Genomic DNA, 17,469 nt, shown 5'->3' with positions numbered 1-17,469 from the left:
CCTGACTTATCGTGGGTATTAGCCGCCTGATTTCAAGTATTTATCTGTGCGCTGCTCTGAGGCTCTGTCTCCATCAGCGGTGGCTTTGGTTTTTGTCACCACTGCGACCCCACCACAGAGGACAAATGGTGCGTTGCTGCTGACGGGGCTACTGCAGCTGGATTACATAGTCAGCCTGATGGAGCCATGTTGGATCTCAGTGGTGGTCCACTTCCCTGTCCTCCATCTATCAGACAGAGGCCATTTTGTGTCACATTCTGACATATTTGCTGACAAGTTTCATTTGGGAACAGATGTTAATGTGAAGGAGGTGCAGATGGAAATCTCTGCTTTCTAAATTCAGTTATTAGACTGTTGTGAGTAATTGTTTTGCAAACTGCTTGCAAGACAATTGTTTGCTACAAAAGTAGGGCTGAACGATTAATTGCATTTGCAATTAAATTAAAATGTACGATAGTTGCCTGGCTAACACCAGGGTGTCAACTGTCAAGTAAGCGAAATACGAAATATAGAAATATGATGCACCTCAGTACTGTGACCAAGCCTGGGCTGGCTTTGATAAATACACTGGATAAGTGGTACATGTCCTCCGCACATATTTTAGCCAGGTCGCCATACTAGCACATACAAGCTAACGTTAAACAAAAAATGTAAACGGAGAGTCGCAGCGGAGCTGAAAAAATTTGTATTTTCCGCTGCTACAACTGACGTGGTCAAGCCGTAGGATCACTGCGGCTGACACTGCCATACTCGCACATATACATATTTAAAGACTGTCCAGTAAAGTTCACAGACAGTGTTTAAAAAGTGCTTTTCTGCAATCTGCACTTTAGTAAGTGATTTCTTACTGACTTTACACCAGGCTTATTTGTCAGTGCTTTATGTTGTCATGGTAATTATTACATGTCATAGTATTACAAGGCTGCACGTTCAACAAATCAGTCACTGTGTTTAAAGTAGTTTATAAATGCAAATGTTAAGTTTTAAAGCAGCTGACAAGTTAATGATTGGAGTTGTTTTCCTCCACCAAAGTGCACCTGTTCTTTTCCAAATTGGCCGACAGTGTCTGTTAGGGTGGCGATAAAGATAAATGGCTATAACTGTGGGTCTGTCTCTTTCCTCTGCTCCTCTACACACTGGCCCTTCTCGCCATCTCCCTCACCTCCCTCCCTCCCTCCCTGGCTGTGGTCAGAGTGCCAGCTGATGAAGACGGAACGGCCCAAGCCCAACACATTTATCATCCGCTGCCTGCAGTGGACCACTGTCATCGAGCGCACCTTCCACGTGGAGACCCCCGAGGAGAGGCAAGCAAGAAGCACACACCTCTCCGTTCACAGAGCAGTAAAACGCAAATCATTTACATTCGGTCTTTCTAACATGTAGAAGAAGCACACACAAACGTACACATTTAATCATTGTTATTGCACTTGCACAAGGTCCACTGGCTATTGGCAGAACTCGTGCTTGAAATTGCCTTCCTGTTGATAAGAAGACAATTACATGATTGGGCTGCGGGGCTTGCATGATGGCAAATGGGCAGATGTAATCTTTCTGCTGCCTGTGCCTCCCTCAGGGAAGAATGGACTAAAGCCATCCAAGCAGTGGCTGAAGGCCTGCAGAAACAAGAGGAGGAGATGATGGACTCCTCTCCAGACCCCATGGACATGGAGGTCTACCTGACCAAACCCAGACAAAAAGTGGTATGGCCCATTTACACTGCTGTGTATCATCTACTCTCTGCTGTCTTCACATTAACACACCTCAGCATTACCATAGACTTTTAAGTCAACCACCTTTTATTCCTCCCCACCCTAATTATATCCTGGTCTTCCAAGTTGACCATTACTCTGCTCCTGCAGCTCTGCACTTGCACCACTTTAGCCCACTTTAGCCCACTTTACTTTGCCACTTCCAAGCTACTTTCTACTTTCCCAACATCAGCCGTGGGTGGCTTAGCACCAGATAGTATGTCCACCAGGTTTCACAACCCCCACATGTGTCATGACATAAAGGTCCAAGGCTACCGGATTGGATGTCCCCCACACAACCATTGGGGGGGACATCCAATCCGGGGCGGAGGTCAGAGGTTAACTGAGACACAACCACATATAGGCCAAACCATTAGAGGAGTGGAAATTGCATGGTGGGTGAAATAGTGCCTTAAATGCTTCTATGTTGTTGTCAGCGGGATTGTGTCCCCTGGCTAGTTAGAGCATGAGTTTGTTAGTGCTTCGGTTTGTAACCAGACGCCACTTTCTCTCCTCTGGCTCTCCAGACTATGCACGACTTTGAATACCTCAAACTCCTGGGAAAAGGCACTTTTGGCAAAGTTATCCTGGTAAAGGAGAAGGCCACAGGACGCTACTACGCCATGAAGATCCTAAAGAAGGAGGTCATCGTAGCAAAAGTGAGTGGATGCCAATGAGCAAGTAAAGGGGGGGGCGGAAGACACTGGGGCAGTGGAGCAATGACTGATACCTAAATGGTTAGCCATTGTGAGAGTTGCACAAACACTCTTTGTGGCTTTTTTTTTTCCAGGATGAAGTGGCGCACACACTCACAGAGAACAGAGTCCTCCAGAATTCAAAGCATCCGTTCTTGACAGTAAGGAGCCCCTCCATATACCTAAACCAAACCTTATTTTAACTCGCAGAGATCCTCTTCAATCCAACTCAGCAGCATCCATTCAGAATTTCCCAGGAATGTTTTGAAGAGCTGTTTTTACAAAGGCTGCAGTCGAGCTGGGCCTTTTATAGCAATGCTGGACATTCTTTTTTGTTTTATCGGTTAACTCTTTCTCTGTAAGTCTGAGGTGGGTTGTAATGAAAGACAATTTAAAGGAGCTTAAGTGGTGGGTGGAGGCAACACATAATGTGATGTGCTCAGTACAATGAATGGGACCAATGTTTTCCACAGTTGTTGAAAAGCCTCAACACACTGGATACACTATGCTGTATTTTTTTTATATTATCTTCTCATTAGACATTTGTTTTTTAAAAATGTAACTAAAGGGTCAAAGCTGCAAAGCACATTTTGATGTTTCATGTTACAATCAGCTGTTTAAATGCCAGGTTCCTCTTGAATTAGCTGGAAACATCAAGTTCTGCTTTGAACGTTTTCTTTTCTTTCTGCAGGGACTGAAATACTCCTTCCAGACACATGACCGCTTGTGCTTCGTCATGGAGTATGCAAACGGTGGCGAGGTAAACCATTTTAACCATCACTAAAATCTGCACCTGTGGGGAAATCACAATACTTTTGAACAGTGTTACTGATCTGATTTTCCCTGGACTAACCAACTTTTTCTTTGTCTGTCCTCTGCTTTCTTACTGTCCCCTGTTTCCCCTCAGCTTTTCTTCCATCTGTCAAGGGACCGTGTATTCTCAGAGGAGCGGGCACGGTTCTACGGTGCAGAGATAGTGTCAGCGCTGGACTACCTGCATGCTGAAAGAAACGTGGTCTATCGAGATCTAAAGGTAGGTTTGGAAACATGTCCTCACTGTCTCTCATCTTCGCTGTCAGCCTCTCTTTTGTCTTTCTCTTTCTTCTTTCCCCCCTTCCCTTAATTTTTCCCCTGGCAGGATATAAATAGTTTTTGCCTCTATTGAGAGCAGTGGCAGTGGCCAGGGCTTATTGATCTGCCTCCCCCAGATCAGTCTCCAGACCTCACTGCAGCTGGAGGAAGGCTCGGTCCATACGCTTACTGCAGCTAGACAAAAATAACCACCAGTCTTTTTTGTCTGTTTGAACGCATCGCCACCGCCTCCTGTTACAGTATGAGCACAGTGTTCTCAGTGGGGGATTTATGTGCACTTTGTGCGTGATTGATGTAATTTGCTGGCAGTACAGCACTATTGGTTAACAAAGAGAAAATGTCAATCATCCTAAAGGAAAGGCGCTGCAAGGTTTTACCTTTTCCTTTTTAAATATATGCTTTCACAAGCGAAACAAAACGTTTAATACTCCAGAGATGGGATCAGAGAATGATGCTGCAGACTGTTAAGACATGTTTGGGTTTAAGAGGGCTGTGGGGGGTTATCGGTGTTGCAGTGGGCATATGTAGCCCTACTACTTCCAGCTGATAAAACTATACCAGCCAGGTCAGCACTCTCTCTCTCTCCCTCCCTCCTTCCCTCCCTCTCCCTTGGGTTTATGAGGCAGGCTCCCAGCCTGCTAGGGTTCTCCTGAAAATGCCAGGGTAGCAGGATTGGAAGGATGTGCTGACTCTGGCCAGGCACTGTTGGCCACGTGTGAGCTACAGCTGCCAGGTGACTTTAACTGAGAGAGAGTGAGACAGAAAGGGAGGGAGGACACACTGATATTAAAAGGCCATGCAGCCTTAAGTCATGACACGGCATGATGCACATCCTTAGGGCCTTTACCTGTACATGTAATCTTGAGGTATGTTTCCATGCACCTGTGTTTAGGGAATTTTCAACTTTTGCATAAAAGTTTTAATGCTTGACTGCGGTGGACAAGTTTGGCATGTTGAAAAAGTGAAGCTGTGATGAAGACAGATTTTTTCAAATAGACCTTTGTCATACAGAAAAGGCATTCATAACATGCTACAGTTTATTGTTACATACCTCAGCTACACTTAAGAAGCGGTTTTTGCATCTCACCTCTTTCTATCCTCATAGCAACAGATAAAAACACAATGTACACATGGATTAAGTGACCAATTCATTCATTAAAAAAAAAAAAAAAAGGGAGAAAACGACAACTTGGGTGATAAGCAGCAAATGAAATGTCATCAAAGTTATTGGTGCTCGATTGATTAGGTTATCTTGCATAAAGATCATTTTTGGAAGCACGGGCACTGATTAGGGCTGGGCGATAGGGAGAAAATCTGATATCACAATATTCTTGACCAAATACCTCCATCGATTATTACGGCGATATTCTAGGGTTGACAATTGGTATTTTAACAAAATATCTTCACACTTAAATTTTAGATAAATAATCATCAGTAATGTGAACATAATGTCTAAGTGGGGAAAAGGCAAATAATAGAGCAGTCTGGTAAATTCAGAAAAATACATCACTTTACTGTAATAGAGCCTTTAAAACCAGTAAAAGACAACACTTATATCACGATATTACGATATCCAAAATCTAAGACGATATCTAGTCTCCTATCACAAAATCAATATAATATCCATATATTTCCCAGCCCTAGCATTGATTGAGATTTTACTTTCTAAAATTCACTCAATACTTGCCTAATAATTTGATAGAAACATAACTTACACTGATGCCTGTATTTTTGTTCATTTATGATCTAATATTGCCATCACCTCCCAGAATTATTAGCTTGTTAACTCTCCTGAGTCGTTTTACAATGATGCTAACATTGGTCTTATTTCTGTTTACTCCTCAGCTGGAAAACCTTATGCTGGACAAAGACGGACACATAAAGATCACAGATTTTGGCCTGTGTAAGGAGGGGATCAAAGATGGTGCCACCATGAAAACTTTCTGTGGGACGCCGGAGTACCTAGCACCTGAGGTAATCCCTACAGTTATTCTGTCTACCTAAAATATTGACTTCCCCCTTTCTTGCAGTTTCATGTAGGCACATGGATGACAAATTAAAGGAAAAACAAACATGAAGTAATCTTTCAGGTCACTTTAGAGCTGCCAGAGTCTCTGAAACACTATGGTGGGATGAACACTATTCTTCAATGTCTAACATAGGGCTTCGAATTGGTTGAGCTCAAACCATCAAGTGACCTTTTGAGCCCTTCAAGGAAGCATGTGCATTCAATATGTTTCTTTACCTTACCTCTTACTTAATAAACAAAAACAAAGTGAGGTCATTTTGAGTAGATTCCAAACAAAAGTGCTAGATGTGTTGTTGGACATCAGTGGATGAAAAGCATGTGGAAGAAAGGGCAGCTGTCCCAAAATGCCTATCTAATCTCCAGCTGAAGTCTGTGAGTTAATGAGTGTACTGTGTGCCCAGGGTTGGGCAGCCTGCTCTCATATTTGCTGTATGGGGAGGGGTGTGGCTGCTCCCTATTGCGTGCAGGTATGACAAGTGTTGGAGTGGGCTGTGTAACCCGATATTGCATTGTGTGTGTGTGTGTGTGTGTGTGTGTGTGTGTGTGTGTGTGTGTGTGTGTGTGTGTGTGTGTGTGTGTGTGTGTGTGAGTAAGTACGTGAGTGTTTGCGCTAGCCCCTCGTCTGTTGCCGTAAAAATGTTTTCTGGGAGAAGGGTGCCCATGTTGACACAGTTGCCATATCGTTGTTTTTAGCCTCCATTTGGAATTTTCTGCTTGGGGGGGTGATTGGCTGGCAGCGCCTCAGGAAACGTGAGCTTCCGCCCCTGGAAAAAAAAAAAAAAGACCACATTGGCTACAGCTGTTGTGTGTCACCAGGGGAGCCACAGCCCCACTTCTGACCTGGATGCCTCGCCTGACCTGGGGAGAGCCTGAGCTGTCATGAGCACGCTACCCCACAATGCTTCAGGCTGCCTCATAGTTATCTTCATCAGTCAGACCAAACCTGCCTTTAACCATGAGCATCAACGCACGCAAAGGACTGGGCTATGCTAGCATTTGAGTATTTACCTACTCACACCTGGACAAATGTTTATTTTCTGTACTTCTATAAACTTTTTTTATAGAGTTCCCCACCTGTCCACCCTAAACTTTGTCGAGCCCACTTTGCTCTTCCGCAGAGTAGCACGGTTTATGACAGCTCCAGCCTCAGCAGTAGAGAGCAGGGAGACATCAGGGGGCGTTACCACGGCAACAGGGTCGCTGGCGAGTGTCTCTATGGAGTGCAGGCCAGGCAGTGTTACAGGTTGTTCTGCAGTAAACAATGACCTTGTTGTGTATGCTGCACAGGAATGCTGTAACGTCTGGGAATATTCCACCCTGAGCAGTGGGGGAGAGGGAGGGAGGGAGAGGGAGGAGAGACCCAATCTGCCTGACCAGTTTGTCTCTGGAGTAAGGAGTGGGACAAATTCACTTAGTCACTTTTATTAAGTTGTTACAAGAAGAAAACCATTATTGGCTGAGGGAATTTGCTTTTAGGGAATATCTACAAAAAAAAAAAAAAAAAAACTGGAGAGGTTTAATCTAGCCACTGAAACTGATTTGGATTCATGAGCTTGGAAGATTAATGGCTGTCAGTGCAGAACTTTGTGAGCAAAAAAAAGCAGTATACAGAGTAGCGCTCCAGAGAAGCAGCAAGTGTTTGTGCTTTTATCTGCTCTCTCCTCCCCCTGTCTGTGGTCCTTTGGGGCAGTGTAACAGTATTAGTTTGGGGCTGGGGCCCAGGCAGGCAGGCAGGCCAGCAGTCCTGGTTACGTATATGAGGGATGAGCTTGGCTCCTGCGCTCCTGGCAGCTTCACAGCTGTGGCGCTCTTCTACATATATGGGGCAGCTGCGGGCCCAGCTGTCGCACGGTGTGAATCACACGACAGCGGCGCTGGAAATAGAGACGGCCCAGTAATCCTAGCCCCACACCGGCTTCACGTTACTCCCCCTGCCCTCCCAATCCTCCTCCTGGATGCTCACCACTCACCGCAGCGGCAGGCGGAGTGCCCACAGACACATGCGCAGCTGCGTGCGCATGCACACACACACACACACACACACAGTAGTTTTGTTCCTTTTACGGACACATCCGTCCATCTGTTTTCCAGGGCACTCTCTCTTGGCCTGTGCACTGCTGTGTCCATATCTAATTCTATTAATCCGCCCACGTCTTTTTACCGAAGTTTCTATTCTTAGGTCTGAATTGCCTAGCATCACGCTGCCCGAGGTTTGAGAGAACAGACTGTTCTCCTTGTCTTGATTTCACCTTCAACATCCGCCTGGCGAGGTAGAATCCAGAACATGTCCCCTGAGACCTTGGAACAACTCCGCTCAGCAGCACATTAGTCATGCAACAGGTTGTGCTGTTCAGTGAGCACAACTCTGGAAGAGTTTGTCTCATTAAGAACTGTCAGGAAAAGTCATCCTATGGAAATAATAAGACTAAATATTTCCCTCTCTCTAGTTGGGCTCTGGTTGTGTTCATTGAGCAGTTTGTTTGTAGGACTGGTCTGTGTTTGTTGCCACACATTTGCTTATTTAAGCGACCCGCACCTCTGCTGCTTGTTGATCTGTACGTGTGTTTGTGTATGTGTGGAAGGCCCTGTGGTGATTAAATATGCAGGGCTCCAGGGGAAACTCTATCCTTGCTCCAAATGTGAGATGTGAGTCAGTGCTGGCTGGACCTGCCTCAAAAGCCCAGACCAGAGTGGGGTGATGGGGGGACAGTTGCTTTAGGGTCTGTATGTACAGTACAGGCTGAAGAGTTGCTGTCTTCACAGCCTTCGGTTGTTCCGATGTCCAAACACAACCTTATTGGTAGGGCTGGGCGATATGGAGAAAATCAAATATCACAATATTTTTGACCAAACACCTCAATATTGATACCGCAAAGATATTGTAGTGTTGACTATTGGTGCTTTCATAAAATATTTACACAATGAGATTTTTGATTAATAATCATCAGTAATGTGGATATAATGACTAAGTAGGTAAATGCAAATAATAGAACAGCTGGAACAGTCTGGTAAGTTGAGGAAATGACATCACTTTACTCTAATGCAGCCTTTAAAACCAGGAAAAGACAACACTTATGCCATATTACGATATCCAAAATCTAAGACGATATCTAGTCTCATATCACAATATCGATATAATATTGATATATTGCCCAGCTCTACTTATTGGTTGAACTCTAAACTGTAGCCACACAATCGTAGCAAGTAAACTTTTCTTTAGCTTGTTGTACAATTATTCTGTGAAAAAAGGTAGATCAATTATAATTTTTTTTTCTTTTCTTTTTTTTTTACTATATTACAAGACAGTTAAGTGTCTTATTAAAGAATATAACGTACAATACCCCTTCTCCAAGGAGTTAAAATAGCTCATGAGCATCCCCCCAGCTGCATTAAATACATGTTTCCCCCCTTCATCATCCCCTAGGTGCTGGAAGACAACGATTATGGCCGTGCTGTGGACTGGTGGGGTCTGGGGGTGGTGATGTATGAGATGATGTGCGGCAGACTGCCTTTCTACAACCAGGACCACGAGAAGCTGTTTGAGCTCATCCTCATGGAAGACATCCGCTTTCCTCGGACACTGGGCCCCGAGGCACGCTCGCTGCTCTCTGGCCTTCTAAAGAAAGAACCAATGCAGAGGTGAGGAGCCTTTACTCTATCCTACATTAGTGAATCTCAAAGTGGGTGTCCTCAAGTTGTTTATGATGCAAACATGTATTTCAGATACAAACTTATGCACTTTTGTTATGATAATAACTGGAAAAGTGGAAAGAAATTTTATTTTCTGTCATAACACATCCTTTTGTACTTGCCTTCCAGGTTAGGTGGAGGGCCTGACGATGCCAAGGAAATCATGCAGCACAAGTTCTTTGCAGGAATTGAATGGCAAGATGTTTATGAGAAGAAGGTCAGTTTCTAAAATGTTTTCTCAAATATTCACGTTGCTTTCTTTCTCCCTCTCTCCTTCCCCCAGGTTTCAATAAACTGACGTCGGTTGTAGGGCCGCCACTCTAGAAAAGATGTAGTTTGTCATCAGGACAACTGTTACCAAACTGACTGACGCCACTGATGTGCTGATGTGTTTGTATCTCTTCTCCTTTCCAACAGCTGGTCCCGCCGTTTAAGCCCCAAGTTACCTCGGAGACGGACACTCGATATTTTGACGAGGAGTTCACAGCACAGACCATTACTATTACGCCACCCGGACAAGGTAGCACCAAACGATACACATCCACAGATACCGTATATTTGATACAACTTTGCTTATGTGGTATGACACTACTTCAAATCATCAGACTGTCCTTTATTGTGGAGCTTTAGTGTTTGAATGTGGCAGTAGGGCAGATGTGAGGTGTGGACTGTGTGAGAGAAGATGAATTGCCACCTAACTTGTATAATAAATGTCCCTGCACCTGGTGTGAGACTTGATTAGGAATGAGGAATTATACTTTCATTTACTCAAGATGAAAGCCGACTTTTTTCCCCCCAAGGGTTACTGAATTACTAATCCTTTTAAAAAAAAAAAAAAAAAAGGTTACAGAATTCATTTTCATGTGAAAACCCTAACACTTTCATTTTCATTTTAAACTTAAGCTGTCAGGTTCATATCAGAGAAAAATTGATTTGTTCAGAAAGGTTATCTTGAATATTTTCCCCTGTACAAAACTTTAGCTGCATTCTTGGTGTGAGGCTTGAGTTAGTTTTGGGGAGTTTATAAATGTGAGTTGAGAAATCATTCTGCCAGCATACAGAGCTCCCTTGAGAGGAGTCTCCCCTCTCCTGGAGAACCAGTGCCATTAAAATGATCATGCTCCACAAAATCATCATCAAAATTGCAGCCCGTGTTTAAACGCAAATATGCCTCTGTATGAGGGAAATAGCAAGATAATAGATTTACAGTATATAGGATTTGGATTGTGTGATATTGACAAAGTCAAATAAAATTATATTTTTTAATTAATATTTTGATATTATGAGGTGAAAACGTGGTGCTTTTAAAGGGTACAGAGAAAAAAAGTTTTAGAAATGATGATTAGCGATGTGGATATGAAGGCCAAGCCGGTGCAGCATTAACTGTTACTTTAATGCAGACTAGGAAAAGTCAACATCCTACTACACCAGTATAATAAGCAACATCTAAGACAATAACTGGTCTGATATTACAATGCAACATTATATCTCCCAGCAATAGGAATTCTTAGATTCATATGTACTTCTCCTTGGAGTAGGTGATATTGTTAAAATCCTCTGTCACACTACTGTATATAGGACTGGGCAATACCGCCAAAATCTTCTATCTCTGATATAGGTAATTTCATATCTCAATAACGATGTATAAAATCATACAAACAAACATAATGTGCAAGGATCACAACGTAAAGTGATATCCAAATGACAAAATATCTCTCTCTCTCTCTCTCTCTCTCTCTCTCTCTCTCTCTCTCTCTCTCTCTCTCTCTCTCTCTCTCTCTGCCCTAACGGTATATGTAATTATGTATCCAATATCAGAGTATGTATCATTTACTGGAATATTGTAAATTTTCTGGAATCAATTGAAAAATCTAGACTGTTAATAGATAAAATAACCAGGCAAGAAAGCCTGTTTTTGTCTGTCCAGTAAATTAAATACCAACATTGCTCACAATGGTTTTAATACACCAAGAGATATTAAAGGGGGAGATTCCAAGGTATAAGTGGTGTGGCAAAATCTCTGACAGTAGACAAATGTATATTTGTCTCACTGTATATATTGTCACACGCCCACCCATTAAGTTGTACAAGAAATAAACAGTTTTTTGCCCTCTGTCCTCAGATGACAGTATGGAGTCATTCGACAGCGAGCGGAGACCCCACTTCCCACAGTTCTCCTACTCTGCCAGTGGGACGGCCTAAACGACTCTCATACATTCCTCCGGTCGCACCATCTCCCCTCACCCCACCCGACTGCACTCTCAAAAGACCGGGGCCACAGCCCCATCCTCCCAGCATTGTCTGCAGATGCCGTTGGTGGATGTAACATTTCCAATCTGCAAGTTGTGTTTTCCAGGAAGGAGGAAATTCAAGACAAAACAAAGAACTTTGGTTGTTCTGTGAGGCCTTTGAAGACTGACCACGGAGAGAGAGTTAACACTGCCCTGCATCTCCTAGTTGTTATGTTGTATACTGAGCAGGCATCCATACACCATAATGAATGGGGAAATGTAGTTATGTTGTGCACAAATTAGGCCACTGATGTGAATTTTGTAGTGAAAACGTACAACTGAAAATGAATCAACCATTTCAAATAGAAATGGGCACACTGTGGACCAAAAAGATCATGTGAGCAGAGAGTGTGTTTGTTGAGTGGGTAATAAATCCATGTTTTCCTCTCCAAGACTTCTGAACAATTCAAATACCATTCAGACTTCGAGACAATTTTGGCTTCAAAAGTGAATGTACCGTATCAAATAAAGTCAATCTTTCTGCATATGTACGTGTTTTAACACATGGCTGATTCTCCTAAGACTGAAATACCATCTTCTGGAGGATTTTTTTTCTACCACCCTGATGCAAAACTGACACAAATCGGTCTGTTGTATTATGCTACACCACAATGAGTGATGAATCAATTGTGCAATACAGTCTGATGTAAGGAATGGAAACAACAAAAAATGCAGAGCGATTAATCATTAAGGTAAAAGCTGGCCTGCAGTGGATTTCTCTTGTACATTAGGGTCACTGAGAAACTACCAATTTCCTGTTCAGGATAATGCATAGCTCCTCCATCCCCCCGTCCCCCCCTGAAGTAAGTGCTTATAGTTCCTGATGCCTTCCTATCTCGATGCTGTGCTGCAGACACCTCCTGGTTTCCCTCTGGTCAGGGTCATTCACTGCTGACCCATCAGAAACTCTTCTCTCCTCTGGGTTTTCCTCCATGTACAGTACAGTACAGTATTGGGTGTTTTCCACCCAGTGCATTCACTGCAGCCTCAATGAGGTCACTTTAACATAATACACTTCTTTAGGAATACTTTGCAAACAAACTGGGCTTCAGGGTAAACCCACACAAAGAGTCATCTTTGATATGCTACTTTAGGGGACTTCTGTCCCTTCACGAGCTTCTGAGTTATTTATATGAGACCAGCGTTGACTAAAATGAGTGTTACTGTGCCAATGATGTGCACTTTGCTGCCTCAAAATTATTGTATTTGGACTTTTATTTGTACTTTATGGTTGGTAAAGACTAAATTAGCTTATTTTATAATGTCAATTAAATTTGTGCATACAAATAAAACAAGAATTGCTTGTTTAAATGATTCTTCCCCCCCTCCCCCTTCCCCCCTTTACAGACAGCTGAAGCTAAACTGAGACTCTTGGGAACTGAAACTCCTATTTCAAAGTGTACTAAGAAGTATCCAAAAGCGCTTCAGTTTTTTTTTTTTTTAAGACTGATAATCATTTTTCAAAAGTGCATCATACATTATTGAATGTAATGGTTTTTATGATATTGTTTTCACTTCAATCGTTTGCAAACCTTTTTGTTCAGTTTTTGATTGTTACTTATTCCTATGCACGCTCACCCTTTTGCTGTCACCTTCTGAAAATAGGGAAATTCATTTTATACTTTTTATTTTTTATTTCAACTTGTTTTGTACCTGCCCTCCCATTACTCCTGAGACTGAGGACACCAGCTTTAGTAAACAAATAATATAAACTTTGTACACTGTTTTTACTTGTTTCTTTCAAATTGATGAAATAAAAGGTCTTAACAAAAAGCTGTGTAGACTCAAACTTTTGTTACAAAATCTTACAGCTCTGTCCTCAATGGCATACAAATAAAATCAAGAATTAACTAACTAATCTCATTTTTTTGGCTAAATAAACAATGTTGTGAAATACGGATTACTGTGTCTAAACATTCCCACTCTTATTGAAATGACAATGTTGAGAAGTTTTTATATTTTAATTTTATACTATAATGTATACTTTATTAAGACTTAAAATTACAATATTAAGACTTAAAATTACAATTTTAAGTCTATTGTTTTTCACACAAACATCCTTTCCAGTCTCGTGTTTGCACCTGATCATGTTTGTCATTTTTAATTTAACTTTTATTTATGCAGGTAAGTTGATTGAGAACAAATTCACATTTGCAACGACGTATCACACAGTTATACATTCATACCTGGAAGCTACCTGGTACAACCACAGTCTGATCTGCTGGCCACTGAGCAACTCCACTGGGCCCATTGGGGTTGAGAGCCTTGCTCAAGGGTACCTCAGTGGTGGTAATTCACTTTTCCCACCCAGATTTTATCCTGTCGGTCTGGGGATTGAACCGACAACCTCCCGGTCACAAGCTCGCTTAATTAACCTTTAGGCCACCACTGCCTTGTCATCATCATATATATAGATTTCTTAATCTTGCACTTTTCATAAAAGGTTACTTCAGTTTCATGAAAATAAAAAATTTTGCCACATCAATGTGGATTTTTTTGGCTATCTGAGATATATGACTTTTGAGTTCCTTTAAGTTGCATTACATCAGTAGGCTGTACTTTTACTCTCCACCACTAAATAGTGAAAGAATAATCAATAGCAGCAATGTTGTTTATCTAAGCCTCACTGTGAGCATACCCTACAGATACAACATGGCTAAGTGTTTGAGACAAATGTTCCAGCACACAGCGGCTCTGACGGTGTCTTGGCCGTGTTCTCTGCCTCTGCAGGACTGCTCAGGTCCACGTCTGGGGCTCTGCAGCTGGTCTGAGTCAGAAGAGATGGTCCCCCCGGGCCTCGGGCAGATGGTACAGTCTCTGGAGCAGATGTTGACAGCCAGGGCTCACAGTCTGTCTTTTGGCCAGCTGCAATACACGGCACCACACAGCGAGACCGAGGCTTGGCCCAGTGTGGCGCTCCACCTGACAACCATCCCTCACCTGACTCGAGCATGCACTGCCCAAAACACACCACAGAGCTGGGGCTGTGGCTCTGCCACAGGCCTCCCCTGGGTGATGTAGTGTTGTGCTGTGTGAGGAAAGTGTCACTCACACAGCATGCAAGCCAGAGCTCCTCTCCTTTTTGTACTACAGACAAACATGTTTCCTCTTATGTCAAAATATAGAGCCAGTGGAGGCTGCCATTGATATTCATTAAGTGTATGGGATATTAGGAGGGCAGTGATGAAGTGAATCCAGATAAAAGCCACTATTTCATATATATTTTGCTTTTAGAATCTTTAGAAAATGATATATGAGAGGTTGTGGCCAGGCAGACAAATATAAAGATGTTGAAGTTTTGAGAAATATGAGATTTGCAAGAGCAGCTGCAAATCTAAATCAAGAGGATGTTACATCTACTTTCTACTTACAATGCAATATACTAATAAACTATTTTGCCAATTTTTGCTTGATTAAATTCTCAGTATAGGATGCTTTACTGGAAACTATATTAGTATGTACCACTATATAGATATTTTCTTTTTTTGTCCCTTAATTTCTCAGTACTGAGAGTGCAAAATCAGCTGCAGAGGAAGGCCTGAACTTGCATTCTCCTTACTGACTGCTCTGCAACTGCAGAAACTACAGAAACAGCATACAAACATAGCAAAACATTTAAAAAACTGAAGGATATAGTGAAAGCACGAGGAGCACACAGGACGAAGATAGTCAAGTCAATTTTGATATACCTGTATATAGCCCAAGATCACAAATCCCAAATTTGCCTCAAGGGGCTTTACAATCTGTACAGCTACAACATGCACCCTCTGTCCTTTGACCCTCGATTCAGATAAGGAGAAACAACAAAGCCTTTAACAGGGAAAAAGAAAGGAAGAAACCTCAGGAAGAGTAAGTAAGTAAGTAAACTTTATTTATGTAGCACCTTTCACAGACAAGAAGGGTCACAAAGTGCTTTACAGAAGGAACAAAGAAGAGCAACAGAGGAGGGATCCCTCTCCCAGGAAAGACGGACATGCAATTAATCAGATGTTGTGTGTACAAAATAGACCAACATAGTAAAATTACAATGTAGAACGATAACAAAAATATAGATTGATTGCAAAGGTACCCAGTATCCAGGAGGATGTCAAGCAACTTCAGGTGTTGCCAAACAGGCCTGAGCTACACAACCTTCTCTCCACAATGGAGCTCTGGAAGAGGACACACACACACACACACACACACACACACACACACACACACACACACACACACACAGGGAGGAGAAAGAGAGACAATAGGAGAAGCTGGATCTCCTGAAAGCCGAACATCCAGATCCAAACATCTGGAATGAGGCTCCGACAGCCAGGAGACAGAGAGAGAGAGGTCCCAGGACAGCCAATTGTCTTTAAATCTAAACATGGACTAAAAGTACTAGGCTTAATAGATTGTCATAGTAGGAAAGCACAGTTGTTACTAAAATGATTAACAGTGTGCCTGTGTCTTCGTCCTATTGCTGTTTTATAGGGCTTGGTGGAAGAAACTGGTGTCATGATTTGGGTGAAGGAGCAGTGTTTTTCTTCATATGAGGGTGTGACAGAGGTCAGAGCCCTTGGAAACCGGTTCAACCTGTTGACTACAAGCCCCTTCATATCAACACTAGAGCAGGGGCGAAGTAGAGGGGAAAACACACACACATAGTGTAAGGACCTTTTAATTTTTTTTAGAATGGCATAGTTATGAATTAATAGTTCTCGTATGTACTATAAGCAATATACAAGCCATGTTTTATGTAGGAAGAATAATTTAACATGTAGAGATGCCTTTCCTCACATGGCTACTGACAGGAGATAATAATTATCCTCCTGTTTGACTTATTAGGCCTAGCCTACTACATCAGTGTGTGTTCAGAGGAATGAATGAATGATGCTGGTTTGTATCTAATATGAGCACAGGGAAACATCGTGACATTGTGGCTTCCTTGAAATTGCCTTTAATATCCTGAATTAATCTTGTGACAAAAATGGAAGTTTTACTGGAGAGCAGTAGGCCTACGTTAAATTGGACTTAGAGCACCATCTAGCGGGCATTAAGCTTATGTAAAAAAGTATTTCCATTGGATTAATATTCCATATCCACACATAATAACCAGATGTTTTGTTTGATTATAGTTGAGAGCAAATGATTATATAGACTGCGTTCTGCATGTTGAATTTAATTTGGGGTATGATATTTTAATGGGATGTAATTATGCCACTGGTGCCTCATTCGCTCTAGGCCCTACACACTTTTTCAACAACAATAAATCAACTTTTTTGAATCTCAAAGCCAAGTCTATTCCTAACGAAGTTGCAATTACTATTTTAGCTCGTTGCCTTGATAAAGATGATAATGATAATTAAAGATTATTTATTTCCCTTTCAGTTGTCTCGGCCGAGCCAGCGTGAGACACAAGATAAACAGAGTCCTATGGCCGTGAATAGAGGCGAAGATCGTCTATACAACTGATTAATCAAATGGTTACAATTCTAGCACGGTCTGCACAAGTGTTCCGTAATTCGCACGCATGCGCTCTACATCAGCAATTTTATTTTTCCAAATAATGTTATAAAGTCCTACTGGAGCTCAAAGCCTACCAGGCAGCTCTCCGTGCACGGACTTTGAAATATTACAGCATACATTTTAAAACCTATCTCCTTAGTAAGGATGTTGTCAGTAGCACCATATTTGCACTTAAAGTATCCTCAGCAGGCATACACCAGTCTTATTATACATCCATATACATCAGACCGGCACATTTAAGAGCCTCCTTATCAGATATCACCATAATTAACAAGATATAATGGAGTTCTACAAGATTACTTGCATGAGTACATAGTGTACTTTACTACATAAAGTATATTTACTAAGTACATTAAACGCAATCACTGTACTTAAATACAGTTTTGATATATACTTGAGCTTTACTTGAGTATTAACATTTT

General features: G+C 42.1%; 1 protein-coding gene across 2 annotated transcripts in view; it reads left to right on the top strand.

Moving 5' to 3' along the window:
* The window catches only part of akt1 (v-akt murine thymoma viral oncogene homolog 1), a 32,938-nt gene extending 20,906 nt beyond the window's left edge, over positions 1-12,032 (top strand). For both annotated transcript variants that reach the window (XM_028565422.1, XM_028565423.1), the window contains exons 4-14: positions 1,193-1,304; positions 1,574-1,700; positions 2,276-2,407; positions 2,539-2,604; positions 3,135-3,203; positions 3,351-3,476; positions 5,381-5,509; positions 8,989-9,203; positions 9,384-9,471; positions 9,672-9,774; positions 11,377-12,032. In XM_028565422.1, coding sequence (XP_028421223.1) covers positions 1,193-1,304; positions 1,574-1,700; positions 2,276-2,407; positions 2,539-2,604; positions 3,135-3,203; positions 3,351-3,476; positions 5,381-5,509; positions 8,989-9,203; positions 9,384-9,471; positions 9,672-9,774; positions 11,377-11,456 — 1,247 coding nt within the window. In that variant the 3' untranslated portion in view covers positions 11,457-12,032. The remainder of the gene's footprint in view (positions 1-1,192; positions 1,305-1,573; positions 1,701-2,275; positions 2,408-2,538; positions 2,605-3,134; positions 3,204-3,350; positions 3,477-5,380; positions 5,510-8,988; positions 9,204-9,383; positions 9,472-9,671; positions 9,775-11,376) is intronic.
* The last annotated feature ends 5,437 nt before the right edge of the window (positions 12,033-17,469 follow it).

The sequence above is a fragment of the Perca flavescens genome, chromosome 20 (genome assembly GCF_004354835.1).
Source record: "Perca flavescens isolate YP-PL-M2 chromosome 20, PFLA_1.0, whole genome shotgun sequence".
Lineage (NCBI taxonomy): Eukaryota > Metazoa > Chordata > Actinopteri > Perciformes > Percidae > Perca > Perca flavescens.
The sequence above is the reverse complement of the archived record's forward strand: the minus strand, read 5'-3'. Positions and strand labels throughout refer to the sequence as shown.